Source organism: Astatotilapia calliptera, chromosome 5 (assembly GCF_964374335.1).
Source record: "Astatotilapia calliptera chromosome 5, fAstCal68.1, whole genome shotgun sequence".
Classification (NCBI taxonomy): Eukaryota; Metazoa; Chordata; class Actinopteri; order Cichliformes; family Cichlidae; genus Astatotilapia; species Astatotilapia calliptera.
Window position 1 is genome coordinate 31,243,468 of NC_137426.1, and position 20,850 is coordinate 31,264,317.

General features: G+C 41.3%; 1 protein-coding gene across 3 annotated transcripts; it reads right to left on the reverse strand.

Moving 5' to 3' along the window:
* Positions 1-925: 925 nt before the first annotated feature.
* Positions 926-15,416, reverse strand: lrrn1 (leucine rich repeat neuronal 1). Of its 3 annotated transcripts, XM_080302060.1 has the most exons (3): positions 14,950-15,416; positions 9,421-9,479; positions 926-4,062 (listed from the first exon to the last, which is right to left on the reverse strand). In XM_080302060.1, the coding sequence occupies exon 3, from the start codon at positions 3,913-3,915 to the stop codon at positions 1,762-1,764; it is 2,154 nt and encodes a 717-aa protein (XP_080158186.1). In that variant the 5' UTR covers positions 3,916-4,062; positions 9,421-9,479; positions 14,950-15,416; the 3' UTR covers positions 926-1,761. The 3 variants fall into 3 exon arrangements, with proteins under 3 accessions (XP_080158186.1, XP_026024659.2, XP_080158187.1); XM_026168874.2 differs by lacking the exon at positions 9,421-9,479; XM_080302061.1 differs by lacking the exons at positions 9,421-9,479; positions 14,950-15,416 and adding an exon at positions 14,218-14,346.
* Between the last annotated feature and the right edge of the window lie 5,434 nt (positions 15,417-20,850).

Genomic DNA, 20,850 nt, shown 5'->3' on the forward strand with positions numbered 1-20,850 from the left:
CACCACAAGGCCCAGAGCTGTCAGTCAACATCAGAAACAAACAGAGCTTCAGGACTCCCACCGGAAAGACACTTTTTCTAGACACAGAGCCATCCCATTTTGGATTTGCATTGCGATGTAGTTCTGGACCTCGCTAGGACAGTGCTGGGCTGCACATTACTCAACATGAATTTCTCTGTTTTGTTTTGTTTTTTGCAGAAAGGGCACTGCATAATTTTACTGACGGAGAAGCACAGATGATGCTAATAATATTCCAGCGAATGAAAATCCAACATGGCACACTGATTAATAATTTTCAGCCTGAGAAATGATGTATAATTTATGAAGCACAACATGCAAAATGAGAATATGAGACAGTTGGGTAATTATTAGAACGGTTGCCTGGTGGAAAACAGTGCTGCAGCCTTTACTGTAATTGTTGATTATCCACAGTCCCCATTTCCTTTGGTTTGTCTCGATTATGTTATACTTCCTGGGGTGTTTTCTTTCTATTATGGACTTGGGAATGCTATGGCAACAAAAACATCCACTGTCTTGGGTTTGATTGACTAAATTCTTGGTTTTTCAAGTTACTGTACCTACTCTAAGGCATATTGTGCAGTAATTATAGTCTTCTGAGAGAAGAATTTAAATTGTTCTATGATAACTGCATCTTCAATTTTCTTCCCATCAACACAGCCCAAGTCTAAGTGTTGACAGACTTGGGTTACAGCCTAACACCTACAGCTATTCTCATCATACTGATATTAATAAAACCCAACATAGGATATTAATAGATGATGAGTTTTCCCCTTTAAGAATAATTTCGGCTGTTAAACCTTTGCTTCGGTCTGTCATTCATCAATTAATCGATGGCTGCATGCACCACACAATGGTAAATGAATGGTATTGCAATAAAAAAAAAGGCTTGGTGTTGAAATCATGGTTTAGAAAATGTGAGGAAAAAAGATTTTATTTAACTTGTTCCTCAACGAACAACATGTTGGTGTGTGTAAACCACAACAAAACCAGTGATTGTAGACATATTATAGCAAAATAAGAAACAAAGTATTTAAGAAAGTTAAAAAGCCTTACATCTAGTTACCTAGTTTATAACATTCATATTTCTATTGCTGGCTTACAGCAGTGGCTCTGCAAACTTAAACTCTAAATTAAACATATGGTTATTTTAACGGACAAAAAGAAACTTAAATCATAGCTGATACAACGTTACGGAAGAATTTCTAACATTATTCAATAGACAGTATATCAAGTCTAAACATACTTTGTCAGCTTATATTTGAGTTGATAGACAAATTAGTATATATATATATATATATTTCAGTGCACAACAGTCAACGGTGAAACTGTTTTACAAGAGAAAGAAAGATTACAGTCTCTAACAGTTTTGCCAGAGAAACGAATCAAAAACATCTTGGATTTCAGTTTTTTTTCCTTTGCTCACGCGTACCGAATCCGTGACGATGCTCATGCTGTGTTCATCGAAACGAGTACTAAAAGTAAAGCACAGTGACTACTAAGTCCAGGAAGCTAAACAAAGCTGCCGTGTTGTGTGTCAAACTGGGTAAAAAGGCAGTATGCTAAACTAGAGATTTGAAAATGGCGGTTCATCGCCCACTTCAGTCTGAGAGAACAAAAAATAAATAAATCAAGAAACAAGAAAAGGAAAAGGAAAAAAAAAATGCTCAGTTCACTTTTACACAAAGAAGCAAATATGTATATTTGTGCTCCTAAAACAGTGTCCCACTTGCAAAGCTGCTCTCACCACATGTAATAACTGCGTGTGGTGTCCACCTGGCTGGGTTTGGTCTCAGAAGAACCCTCTTTGTCCTTCTCACTGTCTGCCTCCCAAAGATTGATAAGGGGGGGGTACAGCTCATTTAGTGGTATTGATGAGGTTTTCTGCATATACTTTTTCAGGGAATGGTGATAATTTTTCCTCTTCCACCTCTTGGCAATGTAGACACCCAGGGAGGCCAGGCTGATGACTGCAAACACTGATCCCATGACTGCTGCAAGAGCAGTGTTGGTCCCTTGGTCTGACATTTCAACGGCGAAGGTAGCCTGCTTTGTCGTCACATTAACGCATGACTTTTGCGTTTGCTGGTGGATGTTTGAGACAGTGAGGCACACCTCATACTCCGTTGCTGGCTGTAAATGTGTCAGGTTGTATTCATGAACATCCACGGGTACTCTGGCAGTGTAAGTAATATGTGGGTTGTCTATTTTCATGGTTGCAGATGACCACTTGAGGTTAGAGGTCATTACATTGGAGTTTATTTTCCAGGCAACGAGAATTGAGTGAGATTCGGTCTGTTTGACATTGATCTTCATAAGCTGCGTGCTGTCTAACAGGGTGCCGTTCACCCTTATGGCAGTCACTCTAGTGTCAGCTCCCTCTGAGTTTTCGGCCACACAGGTATATCTGCCAGAGTCTTCTACTTGGATATGAGAAATTCTCAGTGTACCTTCACTACTGAGGCTGTACTTGTCAGATATGGTGTCGATGGATATCTTGTTTCCCATGGGCGTCACCCAGTAGATTTCAGGCTCTGGCTGGGACATGGCTCTGCAGTCCAAGTCCACAGTCACTCCAATGTCCAAATTTTGGTGGCTGGGGAAGGTATCGTGAGAAATCATGGGCAAGCACTGGTTTGCTAAGTTATTCTGCAAAACTTCACGCACATGCATACCCCTGAACTCTGTTGGCATGGCACAAAACATGGAAAGAGGTTCCATAAAGCGGACTGTTGTTTTGTTGGAGCTCATCCACTGGATGACACAGTCACAGCGCAGAGGGTTGCTATGGATGCTGATCTCTCGTAAGTTGGGCAGTGAGTCCACTGTGGACTGATAGAGGGCATTCAGAGCGTTATTGTTCAGCATAAGGCTCTCCAAAGCTGGAACATCACGAAAGGCCTGGCGGTGGATGTAAGAGAATTTAGGGTTGTTTGTAGCCTCCAACTTAGTGAGTTCAGGAAGATTATCCAAAGCATAACGGTCAATTGAAACTAGCTCTCCCATGTTGTTTATACCAAGCTCCTTCAGTCTCAGGATGTTCTTGAAATCTCCTTCTTGGATCTTGTGCACTGGGTTTTTGTTCAAATCCAAGAACTTAAGGTTAGGTAGTTTCTGAAGTGCTCTCTGAGGAACTCGGACAAGCTTGTTATCATAGAACGAGAGACTCTCAAGATTGTCAAGTCCTACTAAAGCATTTCCAGGAATGTCTGTCAAATCCATTCCAGCCAATACAAGGCTTCTCAGATTGCCCAGTGGTTTGAAATTAAAGTCCATTATTCCAACAACAGGATTCTCCCCAATCATTAGGATCTCTAGATTGGGTGTAGATTCAAACCACTGGCTGTTGATGGTCTTGAGTTTGTTGGAGTTGAGGTGAAGCCTGAGCAGATTATGGAGCCCAGAGAAGGCATTGGCAGAGATCGTGTTGATCTGATTATGGTTGATGTAGAGTTCCTGCAGGTTGCTGAGATCCTGCAGACAGTAATCGGGCATTTCAGTGATCTGGTTCTCCTCCAGGTGAAGTGTGGTGAGCTGGGACATATTGGTAAGACCAACATCTCGAATGCTACTGAAATTGTTCTGGGATAGGTCCAACTCAGTTAGGTTAAACAGCTGCTCTAGCTCCTCACTGGTCCTGGCAATATAGTTGCTCTGTAAGAGGAGAACCTGAGTGTCACTGGAAAGATTTCCTGGAATGCGTGTCAGACGAAGATCATTGCAGTCTACAGTGATGGCTTCTCTGTACGTGGACTGGGGGGTAAACCAGGGTCGGATCTCACACACGCACAGCTGGGGGCACTCATTGCTCTGGACAAAAGATAACCCTGCTGATACCAGGATCAGGCCAATAAACACCTGGCCCAGAAAAAGGCAGTCTAACCTCCATCTAGCCATGATGGAGAGGGACAGCAGGTGGGTCCAATGACTTGGGAAAACGGTGTGTTACAGTCATCAACCAGACTTTCCACAGATTATGTCCTTAAGTCCATGAAATCAAATGCTCAGGAAATTCACAGCAGGATCTTTGAGTTTCAGGATAACCTGAAAAGAAGAAGAAAACATGTATGTCATTATACTGAAAATAATCTCCATCTCATTTTTAGAATATAAAGGATTGATACTTTTTAGCTAGCTTGTTATCTTGGCCCTAAGATTTGAAAAGACAACACCAGTACCGGTTTGTTGTCCAGACTGGAATAGCAACTATTTCCATATCCAGACACTGGTGCTAATTCAAGCTTTACAAATATCTTTGTTGCCCCGAAAATGGATCTTAGGGTGTATCCCCACTATGGGTACTGTGTCCGAGCACCTCTGATCTTTGTACTGCACTCCAGAGTTCTTGAAGATGTTGGCCCAGATGATGTTCAGTTGGACTTGAGCATAGTATACACGTAGTGTGATTACTGAGCAACCAAACACAGAACCCAAATCCTTCCTCAATGACAGCTGCCCTTGTAAAAATGAAGTAATTAACAAATCTATAAGGCATGTGAGAGGACAGTGTGTCACTGCTTCCAAATATGGACTCAATTAAGCCACAAAATGTTAAAAGAAAATCAGAAACTTCCTTAAGCTCTGCAAGAGCACTTCTCAAAAGCGTGAATGTGCGTGGGAGAGAATGGGTTGAAATGCTGAGACAACGTGAAGTGTGCTCAGGCCAGAATCATTAGGTGCAGTGTGAGCACTTACCAGTGGGGGGATGGGAGGAGGGGATAGCAATTGTGCTTGGGCAAGGTACAGGTGCAACTGAGACCAGCCTAGTATATCCTTAATGACTTTTGTGCCTCTCTGACTGTTCTTTTTGCATATCTCACTCACTATTGGATGAAACATGATACAGAAATTTATGTTAAAACTTAAGTGAGCCTATATTATAACATGGTACATGGTAAAGATTATACCCGCTAAAGATCAGTATTGTTGCTGCCGTGGGCGTGTTAGTATGCTGATATTAGCATTTAGGTCAAAGCGCTACTGTGTCACAGTACACCTCACAGTTACCCCGACATGGATGTACCCTCTGCTTAATCTTGTTATCTGTAGGAATTAATGAAATATCAAAGATCGTTAATGTCTCTCATAAATGCAGCAATTACACAAGACAGAAGATTAAGTAAGAACAACTGCCTCTCCACTATCCTTGTGAGACTTGTCATTATGTGCAGCATCAACAGTTTTGAGAAAATGCAATTTCAGCTCATTACAATGCATGCACAAAACACTGCTCTGAACTACTTGGAAACAGCTCATATTCCATCGAGGGCTTTCATCTCTCCAACAGGCCCATAAGGACTCGATCATTAGCTTCTCCGAACATCATTACACCCTGTGAGATATTGGTACATGCCAAGCCTCAAAGAAAACAAAAAAAAGATGCACTGCTTAATTTTTAATGCAGTGTCTTCAGCATTCAGAATTTGGGGCAAACATGAAAAAAAATGATTTCAGCGGGCCTAGGATTTTTTTTTTTTTCACAAATAGCTGAATATAGAAAGAAGAATGTCAAAAGTTTATTTGTTCAGCTCTAACAAGGCTTAAGACTACAAATTCAAGGAGTGGGTTGTTAGTTGTGAGAAGAAGAGAAACCTTGATCTGGCCATGCAGTCGCTTTGTTTAAGGAGTAGGAGCTTTAAGTGGTGTGATGGGCATCTGCTAGCCCATATGGCAGTAACACCTACTTCACGGAGTTGGAAGATAGAGCATTAAATCTGGCAGCTTTTACTTGAAAGCACTGCCACGTTTTAGACCCCTCATTGTGTATGACAGCAAGTGAAATACAGTCATTACATTTTTATCTAGGACTGATAATGCTGACTTTGGTGTGGACTTCAATATTGCAGCTACCCTACAGAAACTTTACTCTGACTCCTTGACTTTTCCACTGGATGAATTCAGATTATGTTGGTGATGCTCCAGGCAGTTCTTTTAGTGCACCCACGGTTGCTGTTTTGAGTGAATTGTCTCAATAATCATTGGATGCACTGCCAATAAAATATATCTAACTTGCCCTTTTGCCTCTGGAGATGAAATGTAAGATTTTTTGTGCAGCCACAACTTTTTAAAATCCAACGCTGTTTTTTTATTCATTTATTTGTCGAGTATTTTCTCTCAAAATCAGACACAAAGGTAAAGAAATTCCCATCAGCTTCAGCTGTGCTTACTGCCTGTTAGCAAATGCTAACATACTTAAAAGCTAAACTAAGATATGGGAAGGCTTACCAATATGATAGCTATGATAATACTACATTATCATTGTCTCTGTTATTAATGTAAGCACATCAACTTTAGCACTTGGCTTAAAGCGATGCTGCGCAGCTTTACATTCAACATCCTTTCTTCTATTTTCGATTTGTTTACATCTTTACAGCACAAATAACTATTGTCACTGCTGTATCTTTACTAATGCTAATTAGTAATATTAGGTTGTCCTCAGTGGTTTTTCAGTAAACCACAGAGACACTTAAGCTACCCCCTAAGTTAATTAGGTCTATTTAGGACTCCACCCACCCAGTGTAGAGCCACACAGCAGCCTTCACAATGGTTCCACCTTCTTTGTGGTCAACACCAGCTTAAGAAGATACCGCTTAAGAGGCTTTCGAGCAAGAAAGCTGAGTAATACATCTGAATGCAAACTGCCTGGCAACAGCACCAAGGAGACAGCAACGCGACTCTGTTCCGCCTATACCAGGGATTCCCCTTGGACAGGGCGGAGCATTGGTGAGACAGATCTTGTTTTTAAGCTAAAGGCTGGTATTTTGTGACGATTGCTGCGTACGCAGTCGGGGTTTGGCAGATGGAGATGATGAAGTGCAGATTAGCTGGGTGTAGTGTACTGGAATCAGACCCAGAGGAGAGAAACAGGTCACTTGGCACTTTAATTAATAGCAGCACATCAGTGGAATCTAAGACTAGAGAGCGCGAGAGCAGCGTTAATGCACGGATAATCTCGTTACAGAAAGAATTGTTTAAGTGCTTGTTTGTCACTTGGTCAATGACTAAATGTTCTGTTGTTATACAGTATTTAAAATGATTTAGCTGAGTTCATGGGAATATCTTCAGAAACATGGATAAAGATGATGACAGTATATGTAACCTTTTTAAACTTGTTCTGTAAATATTGAAATTGTTTTGCATAAAAGAGCACAATTAATGATAAAGGTCCATTCTGACACTGTTAGATCAGTGTCATCCTAATGAAATGACGTGTTTCAAAGCAGTGTTTAAATCCATATCCACGACATACGACTGCAAAACATGTTTAAAATATGCCACACATCAACATTATAAGGCAGATGTAGGAATATATTATTGTCTGCCCTCCTGTATTTAACACTGTCAATGGAAAATTGTATTTAGTAGTCAGTATAATCTTTTAGTGATATAAGTTTGCTTATGGTAGGATGCTGTTTGTAGTTATTTGTATTAGGAAATGTTTAACCATGTATACTTAGAGGCATATAATCAATTGTGTAGTGACAAGATGTGTGATCTCTAGCAGGCTGCAGGCTTGGTTCACCCCCCACATCCTGGGAGCGTGGGAGAGGTCGCACCTTGTTTTATTGTTTTAACGTAGCTATGTCTGTTTTAGTCTAAGTGCTTTAACTGCTGGGGGAGACTACCCTCTTTATGACCAAGGATGTACCTTTTGTGTTTGTATGTTATATGACCCTTTTGATCAGCAGTGACACACACACACACACACACACACACACACACACACACACACACACACACACACACACACACACACACACACACACACACCACACACACACATACGCTCAAGAGTATAAATAAAGACCAGGGCAGTTCTCTCACTGGAGTCTCTTAGTGTGGAGACTGCCCTTGCTAGCAAGAACTTCTGTGTGTTTCTCTTCTCTGAGTCTTTACTGAAGAAGTGTTTTAGAACATTTTCCCTAACAAACACAAATGGGGATAATCTTAAATTCTCCCCGCCTGCTGAATGCTGACAACTTTGTCAGCTTTGTCCTCTTTATACAATGTAAGATTAAGAAGTTTCTTATCCCTTTTGGTACTGTACATAAAACACAACTAATACTTTAAATGCTGTTTTGATACACCTACAACCATGTAAAAGGTGAAAATTACATAAATATCAGAATCCTGATTTTTTTTCCAAACACAGGGTGAAAGATGTCTGGGGCCAAAACTGATAAAGGTTGCACAAGTCAATTGTGAGCACAAATACACAGGGAAGCTTAAAGAACCCAGGAGGTGGAGGAAAAATCAACAACACAACAGCAAAGGCAGGAAAGAGGAAAAACCAGGTTTTAACCACAGGTACCTCTGAACCTGTGAATGGGACACTTGAACCAAACGCCACAGCTTGAGATTTCAGCTCTGTCACCTCAGACATTAATAGCAGTTTGTTATGAAGTGTTTTGTGTCACCTTCTCATCACACCGATGGGTAGGTGTTTTAACATCACAGCTCACAGAAATGCATCGGTAACCTGAACTGCAAAACTTCTCAACTCTTCGACAGACACACATTTATTTTTCATTAGTCTGCTTGACTCTTTTTCATTTCAGCTCTCATGACTACTTTTGCTGTATAATTACACATTTTACCCACACAGGCACACTTCAGATAGGTTTCAATGCAATGACTGCAAAAAAGAAAAAAAAAGATCAGTTTCACAATTCCTTCCACAGGAAACTGAATGATTTTCTCTGCCACCTTCATCATTAGTGGGTTAAGTCTATTAATACAATATCTACGCAGTTAGCAAAGTGATCTTATGGTAATCACAGCAGCCCTTAGAGTGAAGCCAGATGCACCTATTAACGCTAATGGGGGATTGTGGCTTGCTTTCTAAATTTCAGATCTTGGCAGTGTCCTTTAATGATTCATTTCCTGGGATTTGACAAAATGCATTAAGCTCATCTCGTGGTAGGGCAGAACTTTTTCATAGTGCCAAAAGAAATTAACTTAATTACCCCGGGTGGGCACAAACGGACACCTGTGAAAACAGCTGCACATTATCTATGGAAGACTTGATTTCTGCTGTGCAATGCTCTGGTGAGACACATCACAAAGACAAGACATTATTAAGATGAAATTTAGGCATTTGTTGGTTATTTAAGCTGTGTCTAATGCAAAGCACATCCATCTTTTGCATCACAGTATCTCACGGTTACTCAGCTTCCTCCTTTCAAAAAAAGTGAGCTGACCCCGCCGTTTAGTTAGCCCTCAATCCACTGATACCTCAGTGGATACTCAAGCATCACAACAGGGCGCATAGCTCACATGTAGATTACATAGAATGTGAAAAGGAGGCTTTTATAACATTTGTTCAAATTGTTACATGCATAATTAAATTAATAAGTACACGCAGGTGCCAAATCATGTTTTTTTGTAACTCTGTTTCCTCACCTTCCTGTCTTCTTTCCTGTCTTGTCACTTTTTAATAAAGGCAAAAGACAAAAATAAATCTGAAAAAAGAAAGAAAAAAAAAAAACAATTACAGCTCGTTTTCACCAGCTGCACATGTGTGCTTCAATAAAAGCTCTCAAAGATTAAAAAACATACAAAAGAAAAGCTGAAACCAACAGGCAATTTATTAATTTGTTTCATATGCTCTAAATCAAAAACATTTTAACGAATAATTTCCCCATTGTTATTATGATGGGTCCCATTTATTTGGCTAACTTCGAAGCTCATCCACTTAGCATGGATAGCGGCAGGTACAGAGTCTGTCAGTACAACAGAGTCTGTCATGCTGTAAAAGCCGACCCCGGTCAGTTTAGAAACTTTTGATGCAATACTTAAAATTTCACACTCTAATGGGAACTGGGACACATGGCATTTACATCTGACCTCACACATCCCTAAAAATATCACATTTGTCTGCAGGAACTGGTGAGCCACAGGTCATGACCTGGCTAATATGCTAAGACTGTGTTTGATAATGCATCCAGTTTCCCTGCATCAATATCTGTAGAACGTGTCTGTGATGAGCACTTAATCGTGGTTCCTGTGTGTGCAGTGGAATATGTCATAAAGCAGCGGTCCACAACCTTTTTTGCGCCATGGACCGGTTTATGCCTGACATTATTTTCACGGACCGGCCTTTAAGGTGTCGCGGATAAATGCAACAAAATAAAACCAGTACCGGTACCGAAAAAAAGAAGATTTATTCATAACACACGAGAAAAGACCCAGGAAAACCGAGTTAACGATAAAAACGATAACAAAATAAAGCTGAAAACCGATAAAAACCCTGAAAACCATACATTTCACACCTGAGCCTCAACTCTCGCGGCCCGGTACCAAATGACTCATGGACCAGTACTGGTCCGAGGCCCGGGGGTTGGGGACCGCTGTCATAAAGTACAAAAGGTCTCTCTCTGAAAACGTTCAAGCTACTAAATTATGATGTCTGTCTGATTGCATTTTTCCCCTTAAATGTAACATCAACTGAGCGTAACATGCAAAATATGAAAAGGAGATTTAATAAATGGATAACAAGAGTTTTGCATTAGGGCTCTCTCGGGAGCCTGAAATAGAACTCTCCCTTCTGGTCCAGGTTCACCTTTTAAGTTTTACTTTATTAGTGTGCACGGATTAAAAAGACAAAACAAAACAAAAAAACAGATAAAACAGAAATGAGGGAAAACAAATTACAGGCGGAGCAGGTGAGATAAACAACCCCAGGGTGGCTATAAACACATCATGACACAAAGGGAACCAAAGTGAGGTGACAAAAACACTCCTGAATTAGATGAGAGAACCTGAGTGACGGGAAGCGATATGTTCTACAAATAACACAACAAGAGGTCGAAGTGAAAAATATAATCTACCTAAAATGTCAGTTAACAAAATAATGATAATTATATATTATAATAATATTGTATAATGTAATAATAATAATAATGGTTAAACCTTCCTCGGCGGCTCTTGCAATGTAAACTTTTTATTATTATTATTATTATTATTATTATTATTAGGATGATGAGGTCATCCGCACTTTTCACTTGCCTTCCTTGCAGGGTCTCAAATAGCCGGTGTTACGTACACGTTCATGTATTTTTGGAGAGCACTGTGACAAATTAGTCACCATGCTGGATTTCTGCCATATATTAACATATGAGCAAGTGTGAAGGCTCAAGTGATTTCATAGCAGATGACTCACTTTAGGGTTTCCCTGGCTGGAAATGACAGGGCTACTTCATCACCAGGAATGTACGCATTATTTATTTTACAACAGCTTCATTTCTACACTTCTTAAAATTGTTTCACCTTCAGCCAGAGAGCCCACGATTTCCAGTGTGTAGAAATCTGCATTTAGTGCATTTGATGCATACTGCAAGTCTGAATTACACAACAGAGTCTCGGAGGAACAACAGTGAGTGAGATCTTATAGTAAGCGGGACATGCAGACGTTGAAATGGCACAAAACAGGCGGTTTGAACTTGCTACTGATCCCAAAAAACCCCCCCAGTACAGGATAAATTACCCAGACAAAAGCTGAAACAACTAAACAGTCAAATGAATAGTCAATCAATAGAAAATTAACCAGAAACTGTCTCCAAAGTGATGATTTAAATCTTAGCTAACTGAATATATTTGGGTTTTGGAGTGTCTTCTGAAAATGGGATTATCAGCAATGTCACCTCTGAGGATGGAAAACGATAATTGCCACTTTTTAAACCAGCTTTTCCCCTGACTTTTAAAACAGCCGATGAGAAAAATAATAGGGAAGAAATTTTTTAAAATAAAACGTCTCCATGGACCGAATTAAACTTGAGCCTGTTTATGGGCTTTTTAATAGCAAAGAGAATGACAGATATCAACTTTGAAGCAGTAAAGAGTGACAGTAAAGCTGCAAGGACATTAGTGCTGATAATTATTTTTAATGATGATCTTTGTTCAGTTACTGATGTCACTTTTGTCTACTTTTTTCTCACCTCTACATATGTATCTATTTATGGGAAGACTAAAAGCAATTCACCAATGACTGATGACCTGTTATAACTGGATGATGTTCCTATAAGCTACTGCTGCAGCAGCAATGTGTTTGTTAAAGATCTCAAAGTGCTGACTGAAAAAAGTCAAAAAGGACTGTGCTTTTCATTTAATTTCCACAAAAGTCACAGTGACACACCTTCCTACAAATGTTCTAAATATCACCCGACAGGTGTATGAGAGAACACAGTGTCCAGTGCTGTTGGATCAGCTTTTAATCAGCCAAGTCCCTGGTACGAAGACTGTGTGATGTTGGATTGCTGCCTTCTGCACGCTCTAGCCTGGCAACTCCTGTCAACTTTGCCAAAACTACACACGTCTGTTGCGGGCTGCTTACTGCTGTGTTCTACGTTTTATAAAGGAAATCAGTGGATAACATCAAAGCCTGACTGTCCTGAAAAATTCCAGGGTTTTTTGGGGGGAGAAGAACTTTTTCTCTCTTTTTTTTTTTTTTTTACCTTTTTCATACTTTGTTTTGTCAAAGCTTTTTTTTTTTCAGGTCTTCCTCTATGATCCTAAAGACTTCTTATTCAACTGTGATCACACCAGATGCACAAATGTTTTATTAAACTCTTACATGTGGGAATACATGCCATTTATCTGGTCAAAGAGGAAGTGATAAGAGCATAAATGATCAAAGCGTGCAAATATAAAATATGTTTTATAGTTACAAAGCTGATTAAAGGTGCGCACCATAAATTTTACACATGGATTTCAGTTTATGGACACAAAAAGCTTTACTTAGCTGGGGAAATGTGGCAAACAATATATTTTGTAACTCTGAAACATGCTTTTGAACACTTACATACACAAAAAAATCCCTGATATCAAGCTACATTCTGGGAAAAGCAGGATGCTGTGGTTTAAGCGCTGATTCACATGAAACTGAGACTGAAGGTCAACAGAAGAGTCATTTTCTGCCATCATTTTTTTACACCAATTCCCTTAACTGCACTGGGTGCAAGGCAGATATTCTAGTAAATACAACCTTTTATGCTTTTGTTAATTTTACAGAAGCTCTCCAGCAAAGCTATTTTAGAATTTGGAAAGCAATCCCAGAGCTTCCTGCTATGACGATCCTACTTTCACCAAGCTGGTAAATCTGCCTAGTTAAAAGCTTAAACTGCACCTGTGACACCTAACCTGCAGCACTTGGAGTTAAATTATTTCAAAAGATGATGTTAGTTGAATGACAGTTAAGTGTGTTATGTAAGCAAATAGACTCTTTCCTGTCAAGCCCCTGACAGGTCGGAGAGGAGTGCTGGAAGAAAAGGAACAACAACAGGACAAAATAAGTTTAAAAAAAGAAAGAGAGACACTGAAGACCAAAAACAGCTGTCGCAGATTTTCACTATGATTAGCACTCAGTTTCCATTCACTCCAACCAACTTCTGTTATCACTCGTCTGTTCTCCACACTGGGACTTTAATAACACACTACCACCTATCACTTAAGCCCTCCCACCATACCATGCACGCAGCCTGTATACTAATGTCTTTACCAAAGTGTCTGTGGAAGACAAAGCTTCAACGCCTCAGCCCTTCTTACAGGAATAATAGTGACCTAACTGTCGGTGGTGGGGGTGGGGGCTTTAACCTCCCTCCCATGAGTTTCGATGTCTCCTAAAAACCCTACACAGAGATAGATGTAGAGAAAGACACCTGCAACATATGCACAGTAGGAGACTGTGTGTGTGTGTGTGTGTGTGTGTGTGTGTGTGTGTGTGTGTGTGTGTGTGTGTGTGTGTGTGTGTGTGTGTGTGTGTGTGTGTGTGTGTGTGTGAAAAAGAGAGCCTGGTGGTGTGTGCGCACTTTGTCCATGTGAGACCAGATGCTCCCTTGGCATGAAAAAGAAAATCAATCAGGTGATCCTGCCTCATCCAGCTCACTCGGTTGTGATGAACGATTTGACCTTCTGTTTGCTTTGCAAATCTGAGTGAAAGAATCAACTGAAGAAGGCCAAGCGAATGTCCAACCTTTAAACACTATTAACTCTACTAAAAAAACTGCACAGAGAAGCCTCTAATGTTAAATTGCTGAGGCGGCACTTTAATTTGACCCACAGCTCTCTGCGAGGAAACACGACTCTGGGCGCTTTGGGTTCGGGAAGAGGCCATAGACAGCAGAAATATAAATAATAATAAAAATAAAGAAAAAGTGAGGCGATTACGCAAGACTCCACGCATTAAAACACTCAAAAACAAACCTGAACTCTCTACAGCGAACCCCACGTCTGCCTGAAGTTTCGTTGAGTGATGCAAGGAAGCGGCAGCAGTCTCCCGTCACAAAAGCGCAACAGCTGCAGCGACACAAGCAGCGTTTGTGAGCCACAATGGACCCCCCGCTATTGCAACCCCATTCTCAGCACAGCATCTTTCGCAGTGGGCCCCCTCCCCTCCCTCATAAGGAGACTCTGGCGACTATTTTTTTTTCTCGCTTAAACCGGAGGGATCGAGACATCTGCCGACACACTTTAACATTAATATGCAAATCACATCCACGCGCATCGCCGAGCACGCCGCACTTAGCCCCCGCTGGCACGGCAAGTGCCGCAACGAGATCAAAGTTTGTTTTCGGTGGAATAAGATTCGAGGCGTAATAAGAGTCGAAACGTGTCGTGCACTGTAAGGTTAAACGCTCTCACGTGTGTTCAGAGAAGACTGCAAACCTGAACTGATGGGCTGAAACCAGACTGCATGCATAAAAAAATGCCCTTGAGTGCGTCTGCATCCTAAATATACCCAAACTCGTTGCGTGTCTCTTGCAGGGGGAGACGGATATCCACACTCTGTGAATCACTACACACATCAAACATCACTAATCTCTTTCTGGCATCTTCGCTTTCATTTCTTTCTTATAGAAATTACAGTTCATGAGAGGAAACTAACGCGATAAAGCAGAGGGAACCTCTCCTTCCCCTCCTCCTGTCGGGTCTCACCTTGTTGGCATTCCAGTCTGATGTTCCCGAGCGCACGGGGTCCTTTATCCAGACACACGCGTCAGCACACAACAATAAACGCCACCGGTGCCAAGTGAACGGGGCTCATCAAACAGCGTCCTAACACATATTCCGGTATCCCGGTGGGTTCAGCTGGCGGCTGTTTACAGCGATTTGTCGCTCCGAGTATCCGATCAGTCCCAGGGCGCCTCGGAGAGAGGCATGGTGTGGTCTGCACAGAGATCTTGAACCTGCTGCAACCCGCCACCGACTGCGTTGTCGCTCCGATATTCCTCCGCTCTGCCACAACCACTATCACCACCGCCACAGCCTGCACCTCCTCCTCCTACGGATGGGAGAAGAAAAATTATAAAAACACCTGGCGCTGTCCAGACCGCTCAGCTGATTACCCAGCAGGCTATTGGCTGAGAGCGCCTGTCTGTCACCGCCGGCCAACGCAAAGCAGAGCACCATCTGCTCCGGGCTTGTGATGAGAACAAAGGCAGGAGAGGGCGGCGGGGTGGCGGAGCATGGGGCGTGGGGTATGGGGGGAGGATGTGTGTGGGTTGGGGGTTTGCGGGTGAAGTGGTGGACCTACAACTTCCCCTTTTAGCCTCCTTTAGATGCAAACCTCGAAGACAATATAATGTGTTACTGGACACGGGAGAATTATTATTATTATTATTATTATTATTATTATTATTATTATTATTATTATTATTATTATTATTATTATTATTATTATTATTATTATTATTATTATGTTCTAAATCCGAACATCGACTCCTGAGTTGAATGTTCGATTCTAAAAAGGATTCTAAAGTTCCTAAAATAAGTTATGATACAGATATTAATGAAAACTCAGGAATATTTCAATTTTAGTGGATGGAAGAAATTAAGATGGGAGCCTCGTCATCATGAAAAATGTCGTCGTGGCTTGCAAAACATACTGTAAAGCATACTGTGATATAGACAAACAGTGCTGATAAAACAATTTTTGTTCATTCTGAGATAGTAAGATGGCAATGAAAGAGTTCCACGAAGAATAAGCAAATTGGGCAATCCATGATACCATAAAAAAACCTAAACAACTAAACAATGAAGCACACATGATGCCAACTGGTTTTCTTTAACCTCACTATAATCTGCACTACTCTCTTGGCACAAGTGGACGTCATACAGGCTTGGTTATAGGGAGGTAGTAACCCAAATGCAATGGATGTTTCCATTGTTACAATCATGTATCAATTATATATAACCCCCTATCCCTTCATTAAAACAAAAAAACAAAACAAAACAAGTTTTTGTGGATGAAATGCATGATCGTAAGAAAAAGGAATGGTCCAATAGTCTCAGTCAGGAGCACATACCAGCACTGAAAGTCACTCATGGTCTTTTTCTGGCTTTAGAGATGAACCTGTCTTTGTAATTGTCCTGTCATTGCATTAAAGGTTTTGGTCATAGTTATCAGGTAGATAACTTGTTCAGAAGCAGATGGGTCTGCTTCTCTTGCTTGCTTTGACAGTACTTTGCCAGTTTTCCCTTTCAGACTCTTAATAATGTTGACACTTGCTCTTCTTCCAAGCTTTCCACACCTCCATTAACAGAATTCTATAAGACAAATCAGTTCCAGCCAGTGCTCTAAAAGTACAAGATAAGAGAAAACTGAAAACAAAATCACCAAATATCACCACACTGGCACCATGCTCTTCTTTAACAATTACCGGTCACTGGGGCCTAATTGATGCAATATTCCAAACCGACCCTACATCACCCATGTGAAATAATGACATCGAGAACACACAGGAAGAATGTGCAAAGGGCAGGAGTAATCTCATGCTGCGACCTTTAAATATAAATTTAGCTGGATGCAGAATCATTAAACTGGCTTGCAGGCTGGAAAGCACATTGGCTCCATTAGCATCTGTGCGACCGTGTATGATGAAGCATTAGCATTTCCAGAATCCATTTGCTCACGGTTGCAGCAAGACAAGGAGATTATGGAGCCAGCGTTACGCGCAGCAGCTCAGCGTGCTGCTCCCGCTCCCTCTCAGGCCTGTTGTCACATCTCAGAGTGCATGGCAACTGCATCAAAGAAAAGAAAAAAACCGAGAGAGATGTAAAGGGGTTGAAGAGGAGACCCTAAATGAAAAATGGTTACTTTCCACAAGGCTTCGCGCAGAGAGTGGTAACACCTCAAGTTTCCCTTAAATCCACCGCAACAGTGTCGCAATCTGCGATTAAATATGCCCTAAACATGTGCGGTCAAAGCACATTCCTAGCGATTGCTCGCTTTCACTAGTTGGAAAAGTCTTTGTTGGAAGGCTTCGAGCACTGTACTCTAAAATCAATTTGCTCCACGAGTGTCCTTCACTTTGAAGCGCCAACATCTTAATGCAGGGCTTCACACGAGAGAGCCGGGTGCCTGGGAGGCAAGTGCAAGCACTCATGCTAGGCACTAATTTTTACACTTATTCTAGCTGTGACTTATGTGGCGATAACGGCAAGAAAACGTGAGATCTGTTCATACATTACACGACACATTAGCCAAATGCTAATTTCCAACAAGGTAGAAATCACATGAGCGCAAAGCACATAAGGAGCTGCACAAGCACCTTGTTAGTTTGATTTTCAAAGCAGCTGTAGATGTCTACCAGGATTCATACTGTGCTGCAGGCTGAGCAGGAGCGTCTATCATCAAAGCCACCTTTGGTGACATGAAGAGAAAATTAGGAGGTAGATAGGCAGGCAGGAAGAAGAGGGCTTATCTGCAGGTCTATATGTCTTTTCTGGTCCTCATAGACAGATGGAGACAGATGGGTTGTGTTGCTGGACCTACACACTCCAAGTCGCTTAATGAAGGTGGAGGGAAATACAAGGATGTCTGCATATTGGATGCGCACAAGAAAAAGTGGGTTTTTGATACTTTCTACTCTAAGGCGTCAGATCATCTGATTTAAGTTATCTTCATGAGTCAGGTCATTGCAGCCAAAGAAAACCTCTGCACTTCTGAAAGGCTCAATGTACCACTCTACCATTTAAAATAAATATATAACTAAATAAATAAGTAGTTGTTTAAACGTGTGTTAGGTCCTAAATGAAACCAGGACCTCCAAGTATCTACAGATCAAAGTTTCTTTATTGAGCAGCAGTGACTTCAGTGCCACAGAGAGCTCACAGACAGTGGCTCTCCAACAGTAGACTCACAATGAAATCCCTCACCTTTTTTTAAAATCATGGCTAATCCGATGAGTGCGTAGCCTTTGTTTATGTCTCTCTGTAAAGCTTCGGTTTGCATATGTAAAACAATGTGTTGAAAAATGTGACCACTGCAGCCTGGATTCCTCCCACATTGTGGCTTTTGGAAGCAAAAGTGCATTGTTTCCAAAAGCTATTAAAAACGCATTAATGAGAAATACTGTTGCACAGTGTGACACGTTCCTCCTCTGGCACAAACACAGTCATTCTAGTTTATTTTGAGTCAGTCCCGCATGCACCATCCTGCTCAATAGCTCTCCAAAGTTAAATATAGATGCCTCATTTCTCCCGCTTGATAAAAACGACACATCTAGCTTTAAAAAATCAAAACAAAAACAGGACCGGCTTGTAAAGAATTTGATTTCCCTCTTATGGGCCAAGAGCCAAAGATGAGACAGATATACTGAAAGCACTGGCATGCTTAAAGTGACATGTTTGTTTGGATTTACCGTGACCAGAGAATAATTCACTCATTGGAAAATATTTCACTCTGCTTTCTTAAATTCATGCTAATCAGCTCTATCACATGCTGTTTCGTAGAATATTTGCATCCAGGCTACAGTACACAGACTCCAAGGCCTGCATCCTGGAAGTCCACCAAACACTGCTTCATCTTTTCTCACTCCTCCTCATGTTTGATCTGCTCCTCAAGTGCTCATATTGCAACTCCAGAGTGCCAAAAAGTCCTCCTGCACTGGCCCAAGTTTTTAAGAAGCCTTGATACTGCACTTGTACCTAATGCACTCGACTCCATTAAGCCCCCAAAAGGTTGTACTGGAATCCACACTTATATCATGACAGAGGTGTGAAGGGTTCCAAGTGCAGCAGCAAAAAAACACATTCTGTCTGTGCCACATCTGTCTGCGCTTATTTTTGTCTGTGGCCAGACACGTGTGAAAACAACAGCTGGGACACTGTGTAAAGTGCACTTCAAAATAATAGAATGGTTATTATATTCAAAATAGAAAGTACATGATAGAAATAGTATAAAAACATATACATTTCGCTATGATCCACAATCAAATCTCCACTTTGGCATTGGCAGTTGTTTTTTTGTTTTGTTTTTGGATACCTCATGTTTTATGCCCTGGGAACTCTCTGCTTTTCCACATTAGCAATGTGATAGAGCGGTGAACTATCCTTCATTCTCACCAAATATATTGCATATAAAACTATGGAAGGGTAAGTGTGAGTAAATATCTCCCCAGAGCCTGCAGGTGGGCTGAGGGTCCTGGGCAGCAGCTGTGCTGGCATGTTAGAGGAAGAGATGAGAGGTTTTGTTGCTTAAATAGATCTCCAAATTGTGAACGTGTGTTTGCACATGACTTGAGGTGACTGAGGCATGTCACCTCTGTGTGATACAATTTACCTTGGGTTGATGGCCTGAACTAGTTGATGCTTCTGTTCATGCTTTTTTCCTTATTGTGTGTTTTTTTTTTTACCACATCATGTCCTGCCTTCATGTCCTTGTCCCTCTTTTTGTATCATTTGTGCTCCTGGTCTGATTCCAGTAGTAACCTATTAAGATCATAGCACTTGATGGAGAAAAAAAGTTTAATGAAAAGCCTTTGTTTTCTTTCTTTTTTTCTTGTTTATCATAATAATGTATTCTATAAAGACCTCCGTTTCTTCTCATTACCCCAGGTGATGATATACTCTTACTTCAGCCGTTCTGTATTCAAGGTATCGAGTGCTGCTATTGATTGGCTCTGTTAACTTGTGCAGTAAACACTGCAGTTTATCAGGGCTTGTCATCTCATCACAGAATGAAACACTGCGTCTGCTGAGCTCTAGATAACATAACCAGCTTCAAAACAGGCTGCGAGGTAAAGCAACAAACCCAAACTTTAATGTCTCAGCTGCTGGACGGAACAAAAAAAACTTTTGCTCTGAAGACTGCCAGGTGCACAGAGAATTAGAGACAAGTAAGCATCACTGAAATTAGCTCTTGTCATAGGAATGTGCAGCTGTAGGAGTGCTTTAGATTTATAGAACAAATACTTATGATCTCCCGGTGGAGGCAGTGTGTGTAATGATAACATTTTATTCTTTCTACTCTCTGTACACTGCAGAAACAGAGATAAACAATCAAATAGCTCTCATTTCCAGGTATTGTCAATAGCAGGGGTTGGGGGAGTGTGTGTGTGAAAATGATTGCGGGCCGGAGCCGAGCCTGGTGTGATGTGGCATTTGGCTGTGTGAGCCTCCGGGAGGTCAGGCTGTCAGGACAACTGACAGTCAGCTGAGCACGAGCCAAGTGATGCTGCGGGGAGCAGGCTGAGGCGCTGGCTGGCCAGAGCCACTGCGAACCAAACTCCCAACTCTCGTTAAAGTGCGAGTCGCCTGCTATGATGAAGAAAACAGATTCGTAAGCCCACTTTGCACCCAGCTGATAAAGCAAAAAGGTGAGGGTTTTAATCCAAGGTGTGTTTTTTCCAGCACCGTTCAACCGCTGCATCAAACCTTTTGCCAAATCGTGCTCCCAGAACTGAATTCTTTTTATAAACTATCTGCCTCGAGAGGACGGGTTCTCCATCTTTTGCCCCACCTTTCACGCAGTCTGCCCTGCCCTTCCTCCTTCCCTACTTTTGTTATTGAGATTTGTTTGAGTGAGGGAGCATTGTCCAGCACAAGAAGGCTGAG